Source organism: Cupressus sempervirens, chromosome 4, assembly GCF_028749045.1.
Source record: "Cupressus sempervirens isolate cs-2001-9-10 chromosome 4, ASM2874904v1, whole genome shotgun sequence".
In the NCBI taxonomy this organism is placed as follows: domain Eukaryota; kingdom Viridiplantae; phylum Streptophyta; class Pinopsida; order Cupressales; family Cupressaceae; genus Cupressus; species Cupressus sempervirens.
In genome coordinates, this window is record NC_143121.1 from 310,710,540 (window position 1) to 310,727,454 (window position 16,915).

The following is a 16,915-nucleotide window of genomic DNA, read 5'->3' on the forward strand; positions in this document are numbered from 1 at the left end:
ATAGCATTTGATGTAGTACAAGGTAGGAGAATTCCCAAAGGAGATGGCCTAGCCCTCGACAAATAACCACACAGGGGAATATAAACAATATCATGAAGATTTAGATCCAAAATAATGCCCATTCTCATAATAGAATCACAAGATTTTTATCCAACATGCCCATCTGTAAGGCCTTCCGGGTTATGGCCAAATACATCAACAATTACAATAATAGTTTTGCAAGACCTCGCAAGATCTAATCACCTAGCTAGCCATACCCATAATTTGGTAGAAAACTCCAAGAAGAATCTAAACTTGTGCTCTCAAGCCACCAAGCAACATTCTTGTTTCCCAAGCCCACACTTAGCTACTAGCTTTACTAAACTTTGCTCCTCTCATTTACTCCAGGCTGACTGAATGCTCAATCGCTCCCTCTAGACAAGACAAGACCCCCTTACTTAAACTAAACCAAGCCACAAGTCGACCTAGCAAGTTACATTAAATCAACCCTCACATTAAATACACCCTCAAGCCACAAGTCGACTTGACAACAAACATTAAATACATGAAATAACTAAATACTAAGGACAAGCCCCAAGTTTACAATGCATAACTAACTCATATGACAATATAAGATTATGCGCCTTGCATAGATCTACGTGCCATCCAATGATCCAAATCCAAGACCGCACATGCCAACTCCCTCAGATTGAAGCTCGCAAATACAATCTCCAAAGTCTACCAGTAAATCAGGAACACATTACCAACAACCACCAAAAAAGCTCAACTTCAAGACGATTACAACAATCATTATGCGCACTTAGGACAAGGTTCCTTAATGTACCTCCAACACATCCCCAACTGCGCAAAGCATAACTCCACAAATTTGAGCACAAAGCTCATGCATACAGAATTGCTGACTACCCCATGATGCTCGTGCATCAAGTATTTCTTATAATACACCAAATCGATTCTTTCAAACAAAGTAACAAGAATCGGAATCGGATTGAAATCGGCAAGGCCGAATCAAATCGTGAATCGGCCATGAATCGGAAATCGAATCGGCCATGAATCGGAAAATTAAAAAAACCCTTGAAATTTAGTGAGTAACTTATTTCATAAACCCTTTATCGCTGATTCGATTCACTGATTCACAAAAAATCGTTTGGCTTGAATCGAATCGCCGAATCGCGTGAATCGCATGAATCGCCGTGATTCTTGGAACTATGCTTTCAAAAGTAAATAATCTGAGTATAACATGCCTAAAAGAAAATCAGTGAATTCAAATCAGTGTGTAATGCTAGTATGATTAGAAGTTTAATATACATTCACACGGTATCGGAGCTAGTCTATGAAAGATAAAAAATTAAACTTGAGAAATCAGACTACTCACCTTGATATTACAATTACAATCCATCTTTCAAATGTTGAACATGATCAGATTCGAGGATCGCCTTGAGGGTGCAAACAATTTCACATCTTGGAAAGTAAGGATAATGATGATATTAATAGAAATTAAATTAGACCAACTTGTGAAAAATAAGGATTTAGAACTTGGAAATGAACCAATAAAATTCAAATGGATTGAGGATAATGAGAAGGCCATGAAACTAATTGTAGATGTAGTTAGGGATCACATAGTAACTATATTGGCAAAACAAGAAACTGCATACCTTATGATCAAATAAGTTGAGAGCACTTTTGAAATAAATAACACTAGTAGAACTCTTGCACTAAAAAGACAAATGAATCACATAAGCATGAACAAAGAAGAACCAGTCAATACATTCTTCATAATCGAGCCGAGGGATCAACTATCAACTGTTGGGTACGAAAATGATAGCAAAGAGTTATCCCTAATAGCCTTAGGTGGCCTACCAAATTCATGGGAATCATTCATACAAGGCATAAATGCAAGGCCAAAATTTCTGAAATTGGATTAGTTAAGATTTGTCTGCCTTCAAGAAGAAGCTAGACAAATGTCAAAAGGATATAAATGAAAACCTATAGATGAGGATATTCATGTCCTGAACACAAATTCACATAAGAAAGGAAAGAAGAAGAGCTTCAAAAGGAATAGAAATTTTCATGGAAAGGGCTCACCCAAGCAAAGAAGAGATGTTTCTCAAGTTCAATGCTTTAGATGTGATCAATATGGACACCATGCTATCAAATGCCCTGACAGGACAAAGAAATAAGCATCCTATGCTAAAGTTGGAAAATCAAATACAGAAGATGATTTTGAGTCTTATTCTATTCAACACTATGAAATCATGTATCAAACAAATTTAACACTTAGGTGATTGAGAGTGGATCATCAAGACATATCATTGGACTCCAAGAACATCTAGATACCATGTTGGAAGAAATTAACGAAGAGGTAAGCATTGGGGATGATTTTGCACACCCTATAAAAGGGGTGGGAACTTGTACCATCAAACTAGAATCAAGTATCACTATCCAACTAAAAGATGTACTATTTGTACGTGATATTAAAATAAACCTACTATCAATATCTACCCTAGAAGATAATGCATATAGGGTCACCTTCATGGATGGGAAAGTTCTGGCATGGCCAAAGAACTCTACATATAAGAAAGCTAAAACTATAGGTATAAGACAAGGATACTTCAACAAACTCTGCATTGAATCTAAACAAACACTCATTCATGAAATTTTTGACTCCAATGAGATTTGGCGTTGAAGATTAGGGCATATTCACTTTTGCACCCTAACCTCTATGAACAATTGGTGACAGGACTGCCCTAACTAAATCCAAATCATAATGGGACATGTAAAGGATGTGCCTTAGGGAAAAACACTAAGGGATCTTCTCAAAACATTTTGAGAAAAACTAAAAATATATTGGAATTAGTTCGTTCTAACCTATGTGGACCAATGTCTACCCCCTCCATGGGAGGTGCCCTATATTATGTAATTTTTGTAGATGACTTCTCTAGGAAAACTTGGATCTTCTTTCTTAAGTGTAAAGAGTCAGAGGAGATATTTAAAAGGTTCAAGGAGTTCAAAGCCCTAACTGAAAGCTCCTCTTGAAAGAAAATTATAAGAACTGACGATGGGAAAGAGTACACTTCAGAAATCTTTAAAGAATTTTGTATTAATGTCCGGATTCAAAGGCAGTTTAATGTACCTTATAATCCTCAACAAAAAATCAAAACTATTGTAGAGGCTGTAAAATCAATGATCTATGACCAAAACTTAGATACCTCAATTTGGGCAGAAGCATCTAGAACAATTATTTACATCCAAAACATGTCCCCAGTCACACCTTGATAACAAAACTCTTGAAGAGACTTTTACTAGTCTAAAATCTAATGTAAGCCATCTGTGTATATTCATGTGCCTAAAGAGAATAGGTCAAAACTAGAACCTTTAGGAAGGAAATGAATTTTTGTTGGCTACAATGAAACATCAAAAGTCTACAGGATCTACATACTGGGAGAAAGACAAATAGAACTTGGTAAAGATGTCATATCTGAGGAAGACGTTTCCTTCAAAAGAGCAAAGAGTCTTGATAACAAAACTCTTGAAGAGACTTTTACTAGTCTAAAACCTAATGTAAGCCATTTGTATATATTCATGTGCCTAAAGAGAATAGGTCAAAACTAGAACCTTTAGGAAGGAAATGAATTTTCGTTGGCTACAATGAAACATCAAAAGTCTACAGGATCTACATACTGGGAGAAAGACAAATAGAACTTGGTAAAGATGTCATATCTGAGGAAGACGCTGCCTTCAAAAGAGCAAAGAGTTTAAATGAGATAGAAATTCAGGAATCACCTAACAACATGGAGGAAGGCTCTACTCCTAAGATCCAGAGGGAGTACTCAATTGAAACCTCAAATGAAAACCAAATTCATCCAGAGAATTAGAGAGATCATCAAGAGGAAAATCAAATGATTAACAATAAGAAAAGACCACTTTGGGCTAGAAAAATAGTTGAGGAAATTGAAAACTTGGCAACACTCAAAAGAAATTTCAGAAAAAGTAAGAGGCCTAACAAATTCTCAAGCTATGTGACCTTAATGAGCAAAATCATGAACTCAAAACCTACTAGTGTATCAAAAGCTCTCACATCAAGCATAGAAAGATGCCATGAGAAAAGAGTATCAATCCATTTTAAAAAACAATGTTTGGGATATAGTACCTAAGCCTAAAGAGAAAATTGTTCTCTTACATATGGATCTTCAAAATTAAACATGCTGCAGACTTTAGTATAGAGAAACACAAAACACGTTTTGCTGCTAGAGGTTTCTCTCAAAAGGAAGTTATTGATTATGAAGAGACGTATGCACCTATTGCCAAACATACTTTTGTTAGAGCTATCATATCTGTTATAGCAACTTAAGGCTGGAAGATACACGAGATGGATGTGAAAATTGTATTCTTGAATCAGATTATCAAAGATGAAGTCTATTTAGAACAACCTGAAGGGTTTGTCATTTATAATGCAGCATCTCATGTATGCAAATTGAAGAAGTCACTATATGGACTTAAGCAGACTCCTCGAGCTTGTTACGAAAGGATCAACAACTATCTCATGGGTCTAGGGTTCACAAAGAATGTTGTAGATCCAAATCTTTATTTTAAAATTATCAAAGGTGATATGCCAATACTAATCCTATATGTTGATGACCTACTAATTACAGGAGAGGATCATCTTATTGTTCAATGTAAGAGGGACTTGGCTTCAAAATTTGATATGAGGGACATGGGTATTTTAGGTTACTTCCTAGGCTTGGAAGTCTAGCAGAAGCGTGATGGTAATCTTCTAAAACAAGGAAAATACACTATTGATATTTTGAAAAGATCTGAGATGTTAAATTGCACACTAATGTCCACACCCATGGAAACCAACCTACATAAGTTAAAAGAGGCAGCACAAAATCCAGATTTGCAGATCCTACCCTTTATAGACAGATTATTGGATCTCCGATGTACTTGGTTAGCACTCAATCTAATAGTTGCTATGCAGTGAGCTTTGAGTTAGTTTATGTGTTAACTATGAGAGATACACCTCGTTGCTGCAAAATATATATTAAGGTACCTATAGGGTACTATTGGATATGGTGTCAAATATAAGAAGGTTGACCTAGATCTACATGGATACTCTAATTCAGATTGTGCTAGGAGTGTGAGTGATCGGAAAAAACATGTTTGGATCTTGCTTTAGTTTGGGATCAGCCATGATTTCTTGGATAAGCAGGAAGCAACCTTCAGTAGCAAAAAGTTCTACATAAGTTGAATACATCATAACCTCAATGGGAGCTAGAGAAGCAGTATGGCTTCAAAAGTTGGTTGTGGGACTATTTGGTCAGCCCTTGAAACCTACTACTGTCCATTGCAATAATCAAAGTTGTATTAAGCTCTTAGTGAATCCTGTGTTCCATGAACGATCTAAGTATATTAAGATTCCTTACCACTATGTGAGAAATATGGTAAAAATGAATGCAACCCAATTGGAATATAGTATTACAAGTGATAAAACAACATACAGTCTCTCTCTAGGATTAAAGCTGGACACTTCAGAAATAAACTTGGTATGGTTGAAATGTAATTTATTGAGACTAAGTCTTTGTACTAATATTTAAAGATGTTTAATGTGTAAACACATTTGTCATATGTGTGACTCTATGACTTTATGGGCCCCTTGTGTACATTACTGAAAGATGACGATCTTTCTGATAATATACACTTGTATCTAACATTGTAAGGTGACGACTTTACAATGTTCACTATCATGATTAATATGACGTGACTTGATATTTGTAAGCATGTCATGATAGTATCTTTTGGACACTTTGATAGATATCATTAGATGTGGTATCCGTTGTAATCATTATGTTCTTTATGAGATAATCACGGTGATATTATGTGACAATATCTGTGACATGCCATGATATGTTATGGTAAACATCATGAGATGTGAGGTCAGTGGACATACCATAACTAGGATTTAGGAATGTCATGTGACTTGATGTTCTCTATATTCCTTGATATCACAAATTAGGTGATATCTAAATTGATTTATACTTAGTTATCTTCCCTAGCTAAGAGGGAGTCTTTATACTTTGTAGTTTGATCAGATATTCAGGTAATGAATTGTATAAAGATAATTCCTATCACCTCATATCAGAATCGAAACTCTATGCATTCTGAAATCTGACAGATTCTGATTATATCTATCCTCTCTTAACATGATCATATGAGCAGATCAAATCATAACTGTACATGCCATTGGTGAGCTTCTTTGTCGATCTGGCAAATGATCTATAAGGCTATAGCAGATCTGCGATTCACCTAGGCTTTATATTAGGCAATGTACTAACTAATCAAACTAAAGATTACATTAACTTTGTTGTTAAATATAAATTCATGTTGTGAGTGGACATGAGACATGTCCACTCATGACATGCCTTTTGTAATCATGCCTCTTTGAGGTAATATTAATATCTAATTGATCAGACCAAGAGAGCATATTGAAATCAATTAATAATCTCTCTCTGGAAAGTTCAAAGTTTACAGAGTTGCAGACATAATTACATTCTCACATAGAAATCAGTGTTTCATATAATACTCCAAATCGATTCTTTCAAAATAAATAATCTGATTATAACCTGCCTGAAAGGAAATCAGTGAATTAAAATCTGCATATAATACCATTCTGATTAGAAGTTTAATATACATTTACACTTGCCACTATAGACACTACGAGTTCTTGGTCATGTTGTTTGGGTTGACCAATGCTCTGGCCACCTTCTAGTCCTGCATGAACATCTTCAAAAGCAACTACACAAGTTTTTGCTGGTGTTCTTCAATGACATACTCATTTAAAACAAGACCTGGGAGGAACATCTGAAACATTTGGATGAAGTATTAGGAACCATGGAGTCATATTCATTCGAAAAAATGTCCAAATGTGAGTTTGGGATGATAGAGATCTTGTACTTGGGTCAGGTCATTAGTGCCCGAGGGGTTCAGGTGCATCGAGAAAAGATTTAGGCAATTCTTGACTGCCCCCCACCCAAGACACTCATGGAGCTGCATGGATTCTTTGAACTGTACAGTTATTATAAAAGATTTGTAAACAAATTTTCATAGGTAGGAGCACTACTAGTAGAATAGACAAAGAGGGGAACCTTCCATTGAGATGAGAAGGAACAACACCTTTTGACAAGTTGAATGAAGTAATGAGTATGTGTTCGGTACTTACACTACCAGACTTCACTCGACCCTTCATCTTGGAGTGTAAAGCATCTGGTGAAGGTATTGGAGCAGTGCTAATGAATGATTTCCATTATGCATGTACTAGCCATGTTTCGACAGTACCTCATTGGAGCAACTTTTTTTTGTGCGAACCAACCACAACAGTGAGATATTTTTGGAGCAAAAGGACTTGAATGAGTGGAAACTGTGATGTCCAGGAGTGAATGTTGGAACCTGCAACAAAATTGTTAGTACATAATAGAAAATATACATTAAAATCCAAAACATGTTAGAAATGTTAAGCTAATTGAATATCAATCTAAATATATCCCTTATTAACCCTTCCTAATCCCTTGAAAGGGACTCTTCTCAAATAACCTGACCCTTTAGAGAGAATTACTTCTCGATTAGGCAATCATCATATGAAGGGCGCCATTCCTAAGGCCTCTAGGGATCTTTGATTATGCTCACTACTTGGTAGAGATCCCACCTCTAACCAAGTCTCTTATCACTAACATATGCATATGATTGATCACTACAACATATATTGCCTCTAGAAATTCATAATGAATCCCTCCCTAGATTCCAATTTGGAATCTCAACATTCATATAGAATTCCCTCTAGTCTGAGTTATCCTTTGGAGAAACTCGACATTCAAACTGAATGCCCTCTTGTCTGTGAGTTCTCTATTGGAGAAACTCGACATCCCTTATTGGATGCCCTCTACTAAGATTAGCTATGACTCTAAGAATTCTAAATATCTCATAAATATCAAATAAAGATCAAGGAATCATGCCTCTGGATTGCTCCTTGATCTGTCCTCTAATCTCTTCCCAGAATTATTATTTTATTCCTTGCTATAATAATAATCTCTTATTTTGATTCAATATGTTTATAGCCATTGTGATCTCTGCTTCATATATTTGGATAGTTTAGGGTTAATGTATAATTGTATATCTGTGGTCTATGTATTCTCTATGTGTATATAATTATCTAGTTGTCCCCTTTGTTTCTACTATATTATCCTTCATGATTGCCATTGGCTATGTGTTGTTGTCAGTAGACTTAATCTGCCTTTGATTGTGATTTACTTATACGTTTTTGCCCATTCTCCCATTACTGCTTTTGAACCGCTTGTAACCTTGTCGTGCTCTGCTTCCAGCGGATAATGATCTTTGTTGTTTTTGTTGTTATGTCCGCTTAGGATCATTTACATTGTCCCTTATGCCTTTGCATTATCTGCAGTCTTGGGAAGGTTTGATCACTGCTTTAGCGCCTCCCGTGGTACCTTGTTTTTCCTTTTCTTATCTTATTTTCTGTGTCCTATCTGTATTTGTTTGTTTCCAAATCCTCTGTCTGCATATTCTTTTGTATCGTTCTTGATTGCCAATCATTTTCTGCTTGCTTGTGATGATCTATAATTATCATTTTATATCAATGTCTCCAGATGTTTGTTGATCCTATCGTCTTCCTCTCATATCCATCCCTCTCGTAATTTCCTTGTGGTTACTCTTTCCTGTGTATATTCCTCCTGCTCAAGCATTACTTGATCGCTGTTATTCTCTAATATTGTTTGCTGACTGTAATTATAAGTGCCGGATTGGATCGTTCCTCATTCCTTTACTGATAATCACTTCAATGCCTTATTTGGGAGTCTTCTTTTTATCCATTTCCTCTCTTGCTGTGAATCCCCTTCAACCCAGGCATATAATGAATGGGTTTTGTCAACAATGGCCTTTGAGTATTTCCACGTTGGAAGCTTTCCTGAATTCCCCGCTTCATATTATTTTTGAAGTGTAATTAATTAGTGTTCTCCTCCTTGATACATGCGCACTGTAACTCATATGGGTCTGCCCTGTCTGTTTTCTAAGATATATTATGTGCTCTTCCTTTGTATTTGGTCCATGAATCTTCATCATCACTGGTCGAGGAATTTATCAGAGATGTAATCCTTCCATCTCTTCCTTATTCCCATTGAACACATAACATTTGATTGGATTTCTTTTCCCGTTTCCTCTTTCAAATATAGTATATTTGAAGTTTCTGACTTACTAAGAAAATAATTAAGTTCTTTCATATCCCTCTTCGACGTCTTAAGCATCCCTGTTATATATATGGGCTCGAACTTGCTAATGCCCCTTCATCGAGGGGGGGTGTGATCCTAATTTAGATGTTAATTGGGTTCTTTGACTATTATATTATATTATAATGGTAATTTAATTTGATGTTAGTTATATTAGATTAAGTATATAATAATATTATTCAATAATATCAATTATGTTTATTTCATTTCTAACTTTATATATATATATATATATATATATATATAGAGAACTATTATCAATATATTTAAATAATATAATGTATTATCAATACACATAATTATTGTATAATTATCATAGTTTCTTAATTAATAAATTTGTTATGAATATTGTCTCTTACGATCTCAAAGTGTTTATATATTTTATTTTGACTATTATGATTAAATTTCATTGTTAGGGGGATATTACACAACAGAGATGGGTGAGCGAAATCCAAGCATACAATTTTGACATAGAGTACATAATGGGAAAGAATAATGTGCTGGTCAATGCCTTATCAAGAAGACCCACCATATGCTCATTGTTACAAATTTCGATAGACTGGAAGGCCCACTGTTGGTTGAGTACTCCAAGAAAACATTTGCATGCTAGTTGATGGATGATAAAGTACAGGATGATAGGTATAGGGTGGTTGACAATATCATCTACTATAAGGATAGAATCTATTTGGTACCCATATTGAAGATGAAGGATAGAATTATTAGGAAGTTCATGACTCACCTTTGGTACGACACGGAGAGTACCTCAAAACCTATAGTCAAATCCGGGAGAGGTTCGCTGGAAAGGGCCTCAAAAATGATGTTCTGCAATATGTGAGGGAATGCTCCACTTGCCAACAAAATAACTCCAACCATACCTTGCCTGTAGGGTTACTATAGCCCCAACCAATACCTGATTAGTAATGGGAGAGTATTTTGATGGATTTCTTTACTAGACTTCCCAAAGTGTAAGGGGGGGATTGCATTTATGTCGTGGTAGACTATTTGAACAAATATGCCCATTTCTTTACCATTCCCATAGGATTTCAGGCGGCTCACATGGCCGAGTTGTTTTTTGAGAGGTGTTCTATTTGCATTGCCTTCTGTGGGGCACAGTTTTAGAAAGTAGAGTCCCCCAAGATAATTGAGAGGGGATGGGGAGGTGAATCAGTTATGTGCTTAAAACAACTCTCAATAACTTTATCAAATCTGAAACATGTAACCATAGAAAGATATCCATGCACAATAACACCATATATGTTAATTAGGGAAACCATTGATCAGAGGGAAAACCTTGGTGGGAATGATGCCCACAAGATGATGTACTAATATAGAAAGTTCCTTGTGAAAGGATGTGACCTTATTAGGAGTCAAATGAAATACAATTAGTACATATGAGTCCTTGTTAGGAGACTTTGAATCCTTGTCAGAAGATTCCAACCCTATTAGGAGTTATGCCAATCTTGTGAAGAGTTGAAAGGAGGACAATTGAACCCACTGTTCAAATAGCCTCGAGACTATCTTCACTACACTATCTTCGAGATAACATATCCAAGTTCTTGAATTGACTAAACAACTCATTTTCCAATACAGTTCCTTTGGAGCTCATAGTAAATCAACAACATCAATGTCTGCTCTGATCATACATATATCACATCCAAAGCTCGCATACCATAATAACCATCCACGCTGGATACTCAACCAGAAGAAAGTATCCCACCTTTATACTAAGTCCTTAAAATAAGTATTGAGTTGGCCTTGAGGCTCTCTCAATTTGCAATGAATAGTATAGTACCACATTTAGATATTATATTCACACATTACATTACAAATAACACTTCACATAATGATATTAACAATAGTTGGCTTTTTGGGAACAATATGCCGAATAGACTTCACAAATCATGACAAATGAATATTTGATTCAGCCATGTTAGCCGTAGCTTCCCAAACATGTCTTCTAACATAATCCAACCCATTCTGAACGATCTTCTGCCTCATTGAAAAGATACAACACAAATACTAGAAATTGTTAATCAGAAACTTGCTCTGAGAGCAGTCTCCACAATTTTTTTTGTCACTTATGCAAATCTTCATATTTCTTTTTGCGAACATAGACACAACATCAAAACACGTTCCTAAATACTCCTCTAAGTGCGTATAATATAACTCTCTGACCATGAACCTCGCTTGGAAATGAATCTTCCTCCGCAACTTTGACTGAACTGTTCAAAAAACTGATATGTTGACATCAATGACAAACGCTATCATGAATGCTACACATAAACAATCAATCATCTCTCTGACATATTGTCGCCCATGCAACAACATCAAGAATTCATGCTTAACAATCTCCTCCTTTGGCATTGATGGCAACATATGAGGAAAAATATGAAAAGTTCCATGAATACCAAAATATATATTTCTTCCTTATCTGCCTTTACTCCCCCATTCATGCTGCTCATGAATGTACGAGCATATCTTTCTCTTACACACAGGTTGTAAAGAGTTTTTCATGTTTTAATCACAACCATAAATTACATCTCCTTCATTTGATCAACAATCGATGTATTCATGTATTACTCTCCCTTATGCATAAAAAAGGTTTTTCATGCTCATCTCTCCCCCATTGACATCAATGACAAAGGTGTCATTATGCCAACTTAATCATTTCCAAAACAATTTGTAAAAGCTCAACAAAGTGTCTAAAGACACTATTAAATACCATTACCAAGAGTCCTTAATGACTTAGCTCAAATACGGATACTGCCCCACAGGAGAAGCATCAAGCATTTAGTGCAAACAAAAGACTAGTGCTCTGATTCATACTAGACTAATGCAATCTCTGCATCAACTACTCTGCAGAAGGTCGAGCATGACCCCAAACATACCTCTCAAGTACTCAAATGTATCCTTAGTCAAAGGTTTTGTAAATATGTCTTCTATTTGCTCCTTTGTGCTAATATACTCCATTCTGATCTCTTAAGTTCACCAATTAAGTATACCATGCATGCTACTTCACGGTTAGAACGGCCTAGATAGGACTTTGGGCATGCCATGCTTGATGTAATGAAAGAAAAGTTAATTGGAGATGTTGTGGTCTGAGTACCATTATAGGTGATGGCAAAGATTTCCATAATCACTTACGAATGCAACCTATTTTGTCCTCAAGGTGACATGAACCCAAAATGCATACAATAACTCATTAACGCACAGTCAAACTAAACTTTTGCACAATACTGATTTCAACAATAAGGAAATGCATTGTTGAATTCTCAGAAACTAGACTACCCTGCAATCCCATTACTGAAAATCCACAATCAACTAACATGCATCTTATTACATCTAGAATCAAAGACATTATGCAATTCCATGAATAACAATTTGGCCTCTTATATTTATGTGAACAGAGTTTCATTGCCGACAAACTTTTGAGGGCTTGATCTTCCCCCTTGGCAGATCTGGTCATCCTCTGATTCGTCAGTCTGCTCTTTATACTATCCAGCAACCAGTACATAAAATTACATCCTCCATTCTCTACATCTTAGTAAGAAATTTCAAGTGACTTCATCCATTGAGACCATCCATTAGAGGTTGCGATCATCTCCATTTGTCCATGTTTTGTTTTTTTTCTACTAGTTCAACTTCTTTCTTTTTGTTCTGTTCTTTTCTAGAACTGTTCTGGTAACCTTTCCCACTGTTGCTAAAACCAAAATTTTCCCGTCCAATGCCTTTGCATATCAATTGTTTCCCAATTGCAAATGAAGAAGCATACAGATTCTTGAAAGTATAACGATGCTTCTGTATTAACAGGGATGCGAATGGGAATATCATTTTAAATTAATACGGAATAATTCATCAAGGATTTGACTATATCATATATAAATGCAGTCTCAAGAAATTGTGTACATGGGATGGGGACACTGTGAGTTTTTAAATGGAGTTTCCTCTGAAGTATGAAGGAAAGCTAAGAAGGATTGGGGAGCATACATCATGAGAGATTACCTTCATCATTAACTCGTACAAAGTTCTATAGAAGTTTGCCAGTCATTGATTTTCCATTGACAAGACATAATGTCATAAACCAATTAATAATGTGATATTTTCTCAAATTTAAAAATATAATTGAAAATGGAAAGAATACGTTAGCCTTCATTCAATCTTAATGATTTATTCTGATATATATGTACCTAGGCTTGACATGCATTTTATTTGTTTGCTTGATTGGTAGAAATGTTTGTTAGATTCTTCCACATAATTAGGATTGGTGAAGAATAGCTCGTGATTTTTACCACTTCTCCATTAGATCAAGATGTATCACATTATGTCAGTTTGAATGTGCTTTCTTTATACACATTTCGTAATGCATGCAAATTTAATGGGATCAAAGTTATTCTGCCATATAATGACTCGAAGCAAATTTTTTAGCATAAATGAAGGATATTAGATTTCATCATTTCTATAAAATGATCTCAAAATTGTTGTGGGCTGCATATAAATAACTTTCCTGGCAATGTTCTTTCTGTATACAGATTTAGTAATGGATGCAAGTTTAGTGGAATCAAAGCTAGTCTGCCATATAATGGCTAGAAGCACAAATTTGAGCACAAATGAAGAATATTAGATTTCATCCTTTCTATAAAATTAGCTCAAAATTGTTGTGGATTACATATAAGTTTCTTGATAAATTACAATTTGACTTAAAGAAAATAAATGAAAAATATTCGGCCATAGGAAAATGTTCAAGAAGCCAAATGCACTTTAACATAAGGGCAAAACAATGACAGACAATGCTCATTTTATTACTATTTTCCAGTTCTCATTTTAATATAATGAAATATAACGCACATTAAGTGGAGTTGCAGGCAAACAACAAGCGAAATTAGCTTTAGAAATAGGATTTTCCAGGGTAAGGCACTTTGAAATTGGAGGAGGATTAATGGGCGTTTTGGTGGCCACACACTAGTTCTATGCACTCGTGCAATGCATTTCTTGGCATGTGAGAGGACAATGCCTTTTTCTTCTGACCCATGCAAAACGGTTGCACTTACTAGAAAGTGGGTTGTATATCCAAAATTGTTTTGAATCATTACATGCACACAATAAAGGAGCTGGTGCCAAAGGTTGAATAGCAAGTGGGTGGTATATCCAAAATTGTTTGTAATCATTACATGCACACAAGGTAGGAGCTGGTGCTGAAGGTTGAAAAACAAAATCAATAACAGTACAATGTACTAATCAGCCAGGTAGCATTGCTGATGCTATGATTGATTTACAATGTTCTCCAAAGAGCACATTTTTTCATTTTTAAGATTAAGGGTCCATATCAATCTGTAAAATTGTTATCAGCACTGCAAACATTTAAAATGTATTGAACTGTGTGAGAGCATGCAAACCTTTTCGATAACCATGAGCGAAAGTAAATGAAATTGCGTTCTTTTAATAAATTTTAAATTTTAAAATAACTATTTATGAAATAAATAATTCTTTATTCTAATTTTCGAAAAATCAGTATTTAGATCAGTGAGTTTGACTCAAAAACTACATAGTTATATAGCAATAACATAATTTGACTTGCTGTAGAAAATATCTTCTACTTGCCAAATTAGTATTTTTTAATAGAAAATTTGATTTATATATTTTTGACCATTTAAAATGCATGTGCAAATTACGTTTGTTTATCTCTGTTTCCTATTTTCAACACACCTAAGTTATGCATGTAGAGAACTCAAGGATTTGTGAAAACTTGTAGGTATCAATAGTATATCAAACATAGAATTAGAATAATATGTTAATTAAATTTAAAATTGATTCATTTGTTATGGTGAACAACATTGTCTTGGTAAATAATATTAATATAACATTGTGCTTTGAAAGTTGGCAAAAGTGATTTTTAGAATAAATTCATATTCAAATTCAATTTGTTTTGTACTTGGATTATAATATTTGGAGAGTATTCTTGTGCTTATCATTTATTTTGGAAATTTAGATGAACAATAAAATCTTCAAAATAAAATACTACACATTGATGAATTGTGAATAGGACTAATATTAAGTAGTGTCTATTTAAATTTGTGCTCTTCAAAAGTGTTGCCCCACTTTCCACCCTGTGACCATTTTGCAAAAGTGGAAATTTTGGTGTTTTAGTTAAGTCTAGGTATGTTTGGGTCTAGTTTTAATTTCCCTTAGGTGAAAAGAGTCTCCATTGGATTTTCCATCTTTCCCTTCTCCCATTTTCCCTTGATGTTGTGAGTTTATGGGTAGCTTAGTACCTAAGTCGATCGAGGTTCTTATAATATGCAAAAATTATTCACAAAGTTGGGTTTATTCATGACTTATCATAATGAAAAAAGGAAGCTTGCGAAAAATCGAGCATCACCTTCTCCTAGGTGGCTCTTCAACCCATGAAGGTGATTTTCCACGAAGACCAATAGATGATGCTTACGGGCCTATATAAGAAGATAATGAGCTATTTTATGGAAAATCCTTATTTTCATTACAATATTCTACCTTGGGAAGCATTTCAAATTTATCACAATGCTCAGAATAATCTTAAGCGAAAAACTCAAAAATGACTTCTCCTCGCCAGGCTTTTGACCCATGAAGTTCGTTTTCCACCAAAGGCAATTGTAAAGGAAAGAAACAAGGAAGTGGGCCCCTTTTCGACTTTCATAGTTCTTTCAAGATTTTTCGAACCCAAAGGAAATATGAACTTAAAGGATAAAGTTTAAAGGGAAGTCTGGGCGGAAAAATGGAAATCGTTTTCTCCTCGACGGGTTTTTAACCCATGAGGATGATTTTCCGCATTCAAGAGAAAATCAACTTTGTAAGCGGATTGGGCCCACGAATTTCACATGAAGCATCTTAAGATGATAATGGAAATAATCTAGCCATTGTGGGAAAGGTATTCTGAGCAGAATCTAATTGGATGGGCATTTCCTTACAGGGTACTCTGTTCCTAATTCTCCGAAGCTTAATGGGAAATAGAAAAGTAAGTATGAAAGAAAAGAAAGTTACCGTTGGACCAATGGAAACGGTGAAAAGACATCGAAATATCCATTAGAGCTCCTGAATTTATCGTCTCAATGGATTTATCCTTTAATTAATTCGTGTGGCGCAAATCCTGAAGATCAACAGATGAATTGAGACTCCTATATAGATGAAAACATGACAATTATTCAAACTACCACTTTTTCTTGAACTATTATTCTGTTAAATTGCACAACGCTTTCAAATAGTCTGCATTTGTGAATTCAGTATTCATTCTTCATTTACATTCAAAATTGCAATTTACTTCATTCTTAGACAGAATGGCAACCAGATTTGCGGGGTTCGATGGGCTAAATGGAATCAAGTCTACATTGCAGAATTTCACAGATACTTCACTCCATTTTTATGACATGCAAGATTTTCAAAGGAGGCTGAAGTCGGAGTTGATTCATCCCATAACTGAGAAGCTTCGAGGAAGTGGACTAGTAGAGGCAGCTGGTTTCCCGGTGGCAGTCCAAGCTCCAGAGTTGATTTATGAATGCTTAAATCACTACAATCCGGATACCAAACAGATTGTGTTGCCTGATCACACAGTATTAATCACCATTGATAGACAAACTTTGGTGAATTGCTTCCGA

At 35.2% G+C, this 16,915-nt stretch overlaps 1 protein-coding gene across 1 annotated transcript in view; it reads left to right on the forward strand.

The window, feature by feature from the left end:
* Nucleotides 1–14,734, forward strand: part of LOC149561251 (2-phytyl-1,4-beta-naphthoquinone methyltransferase, chloroplastic-like) — a 74,421-nt gene extending 59,687 nt beyond the window's left edge. The window contains exon 8 of the mRNA XM_089825036.1: nucleotides 14,153–14,734. Within this exon, the coding sequence (XP_089681162.1) occupies nucleotides 14,153–14,253 (101 nt within the window). The 3' untranslated portion in view covers nucleotides 14,254–14,734. The remainder of the gene's footprint in view (nucleotides 1–14,152) is intronic.
* Nucleotides 14,735–16,915: the final 2,181 nt, after the last annotated feature.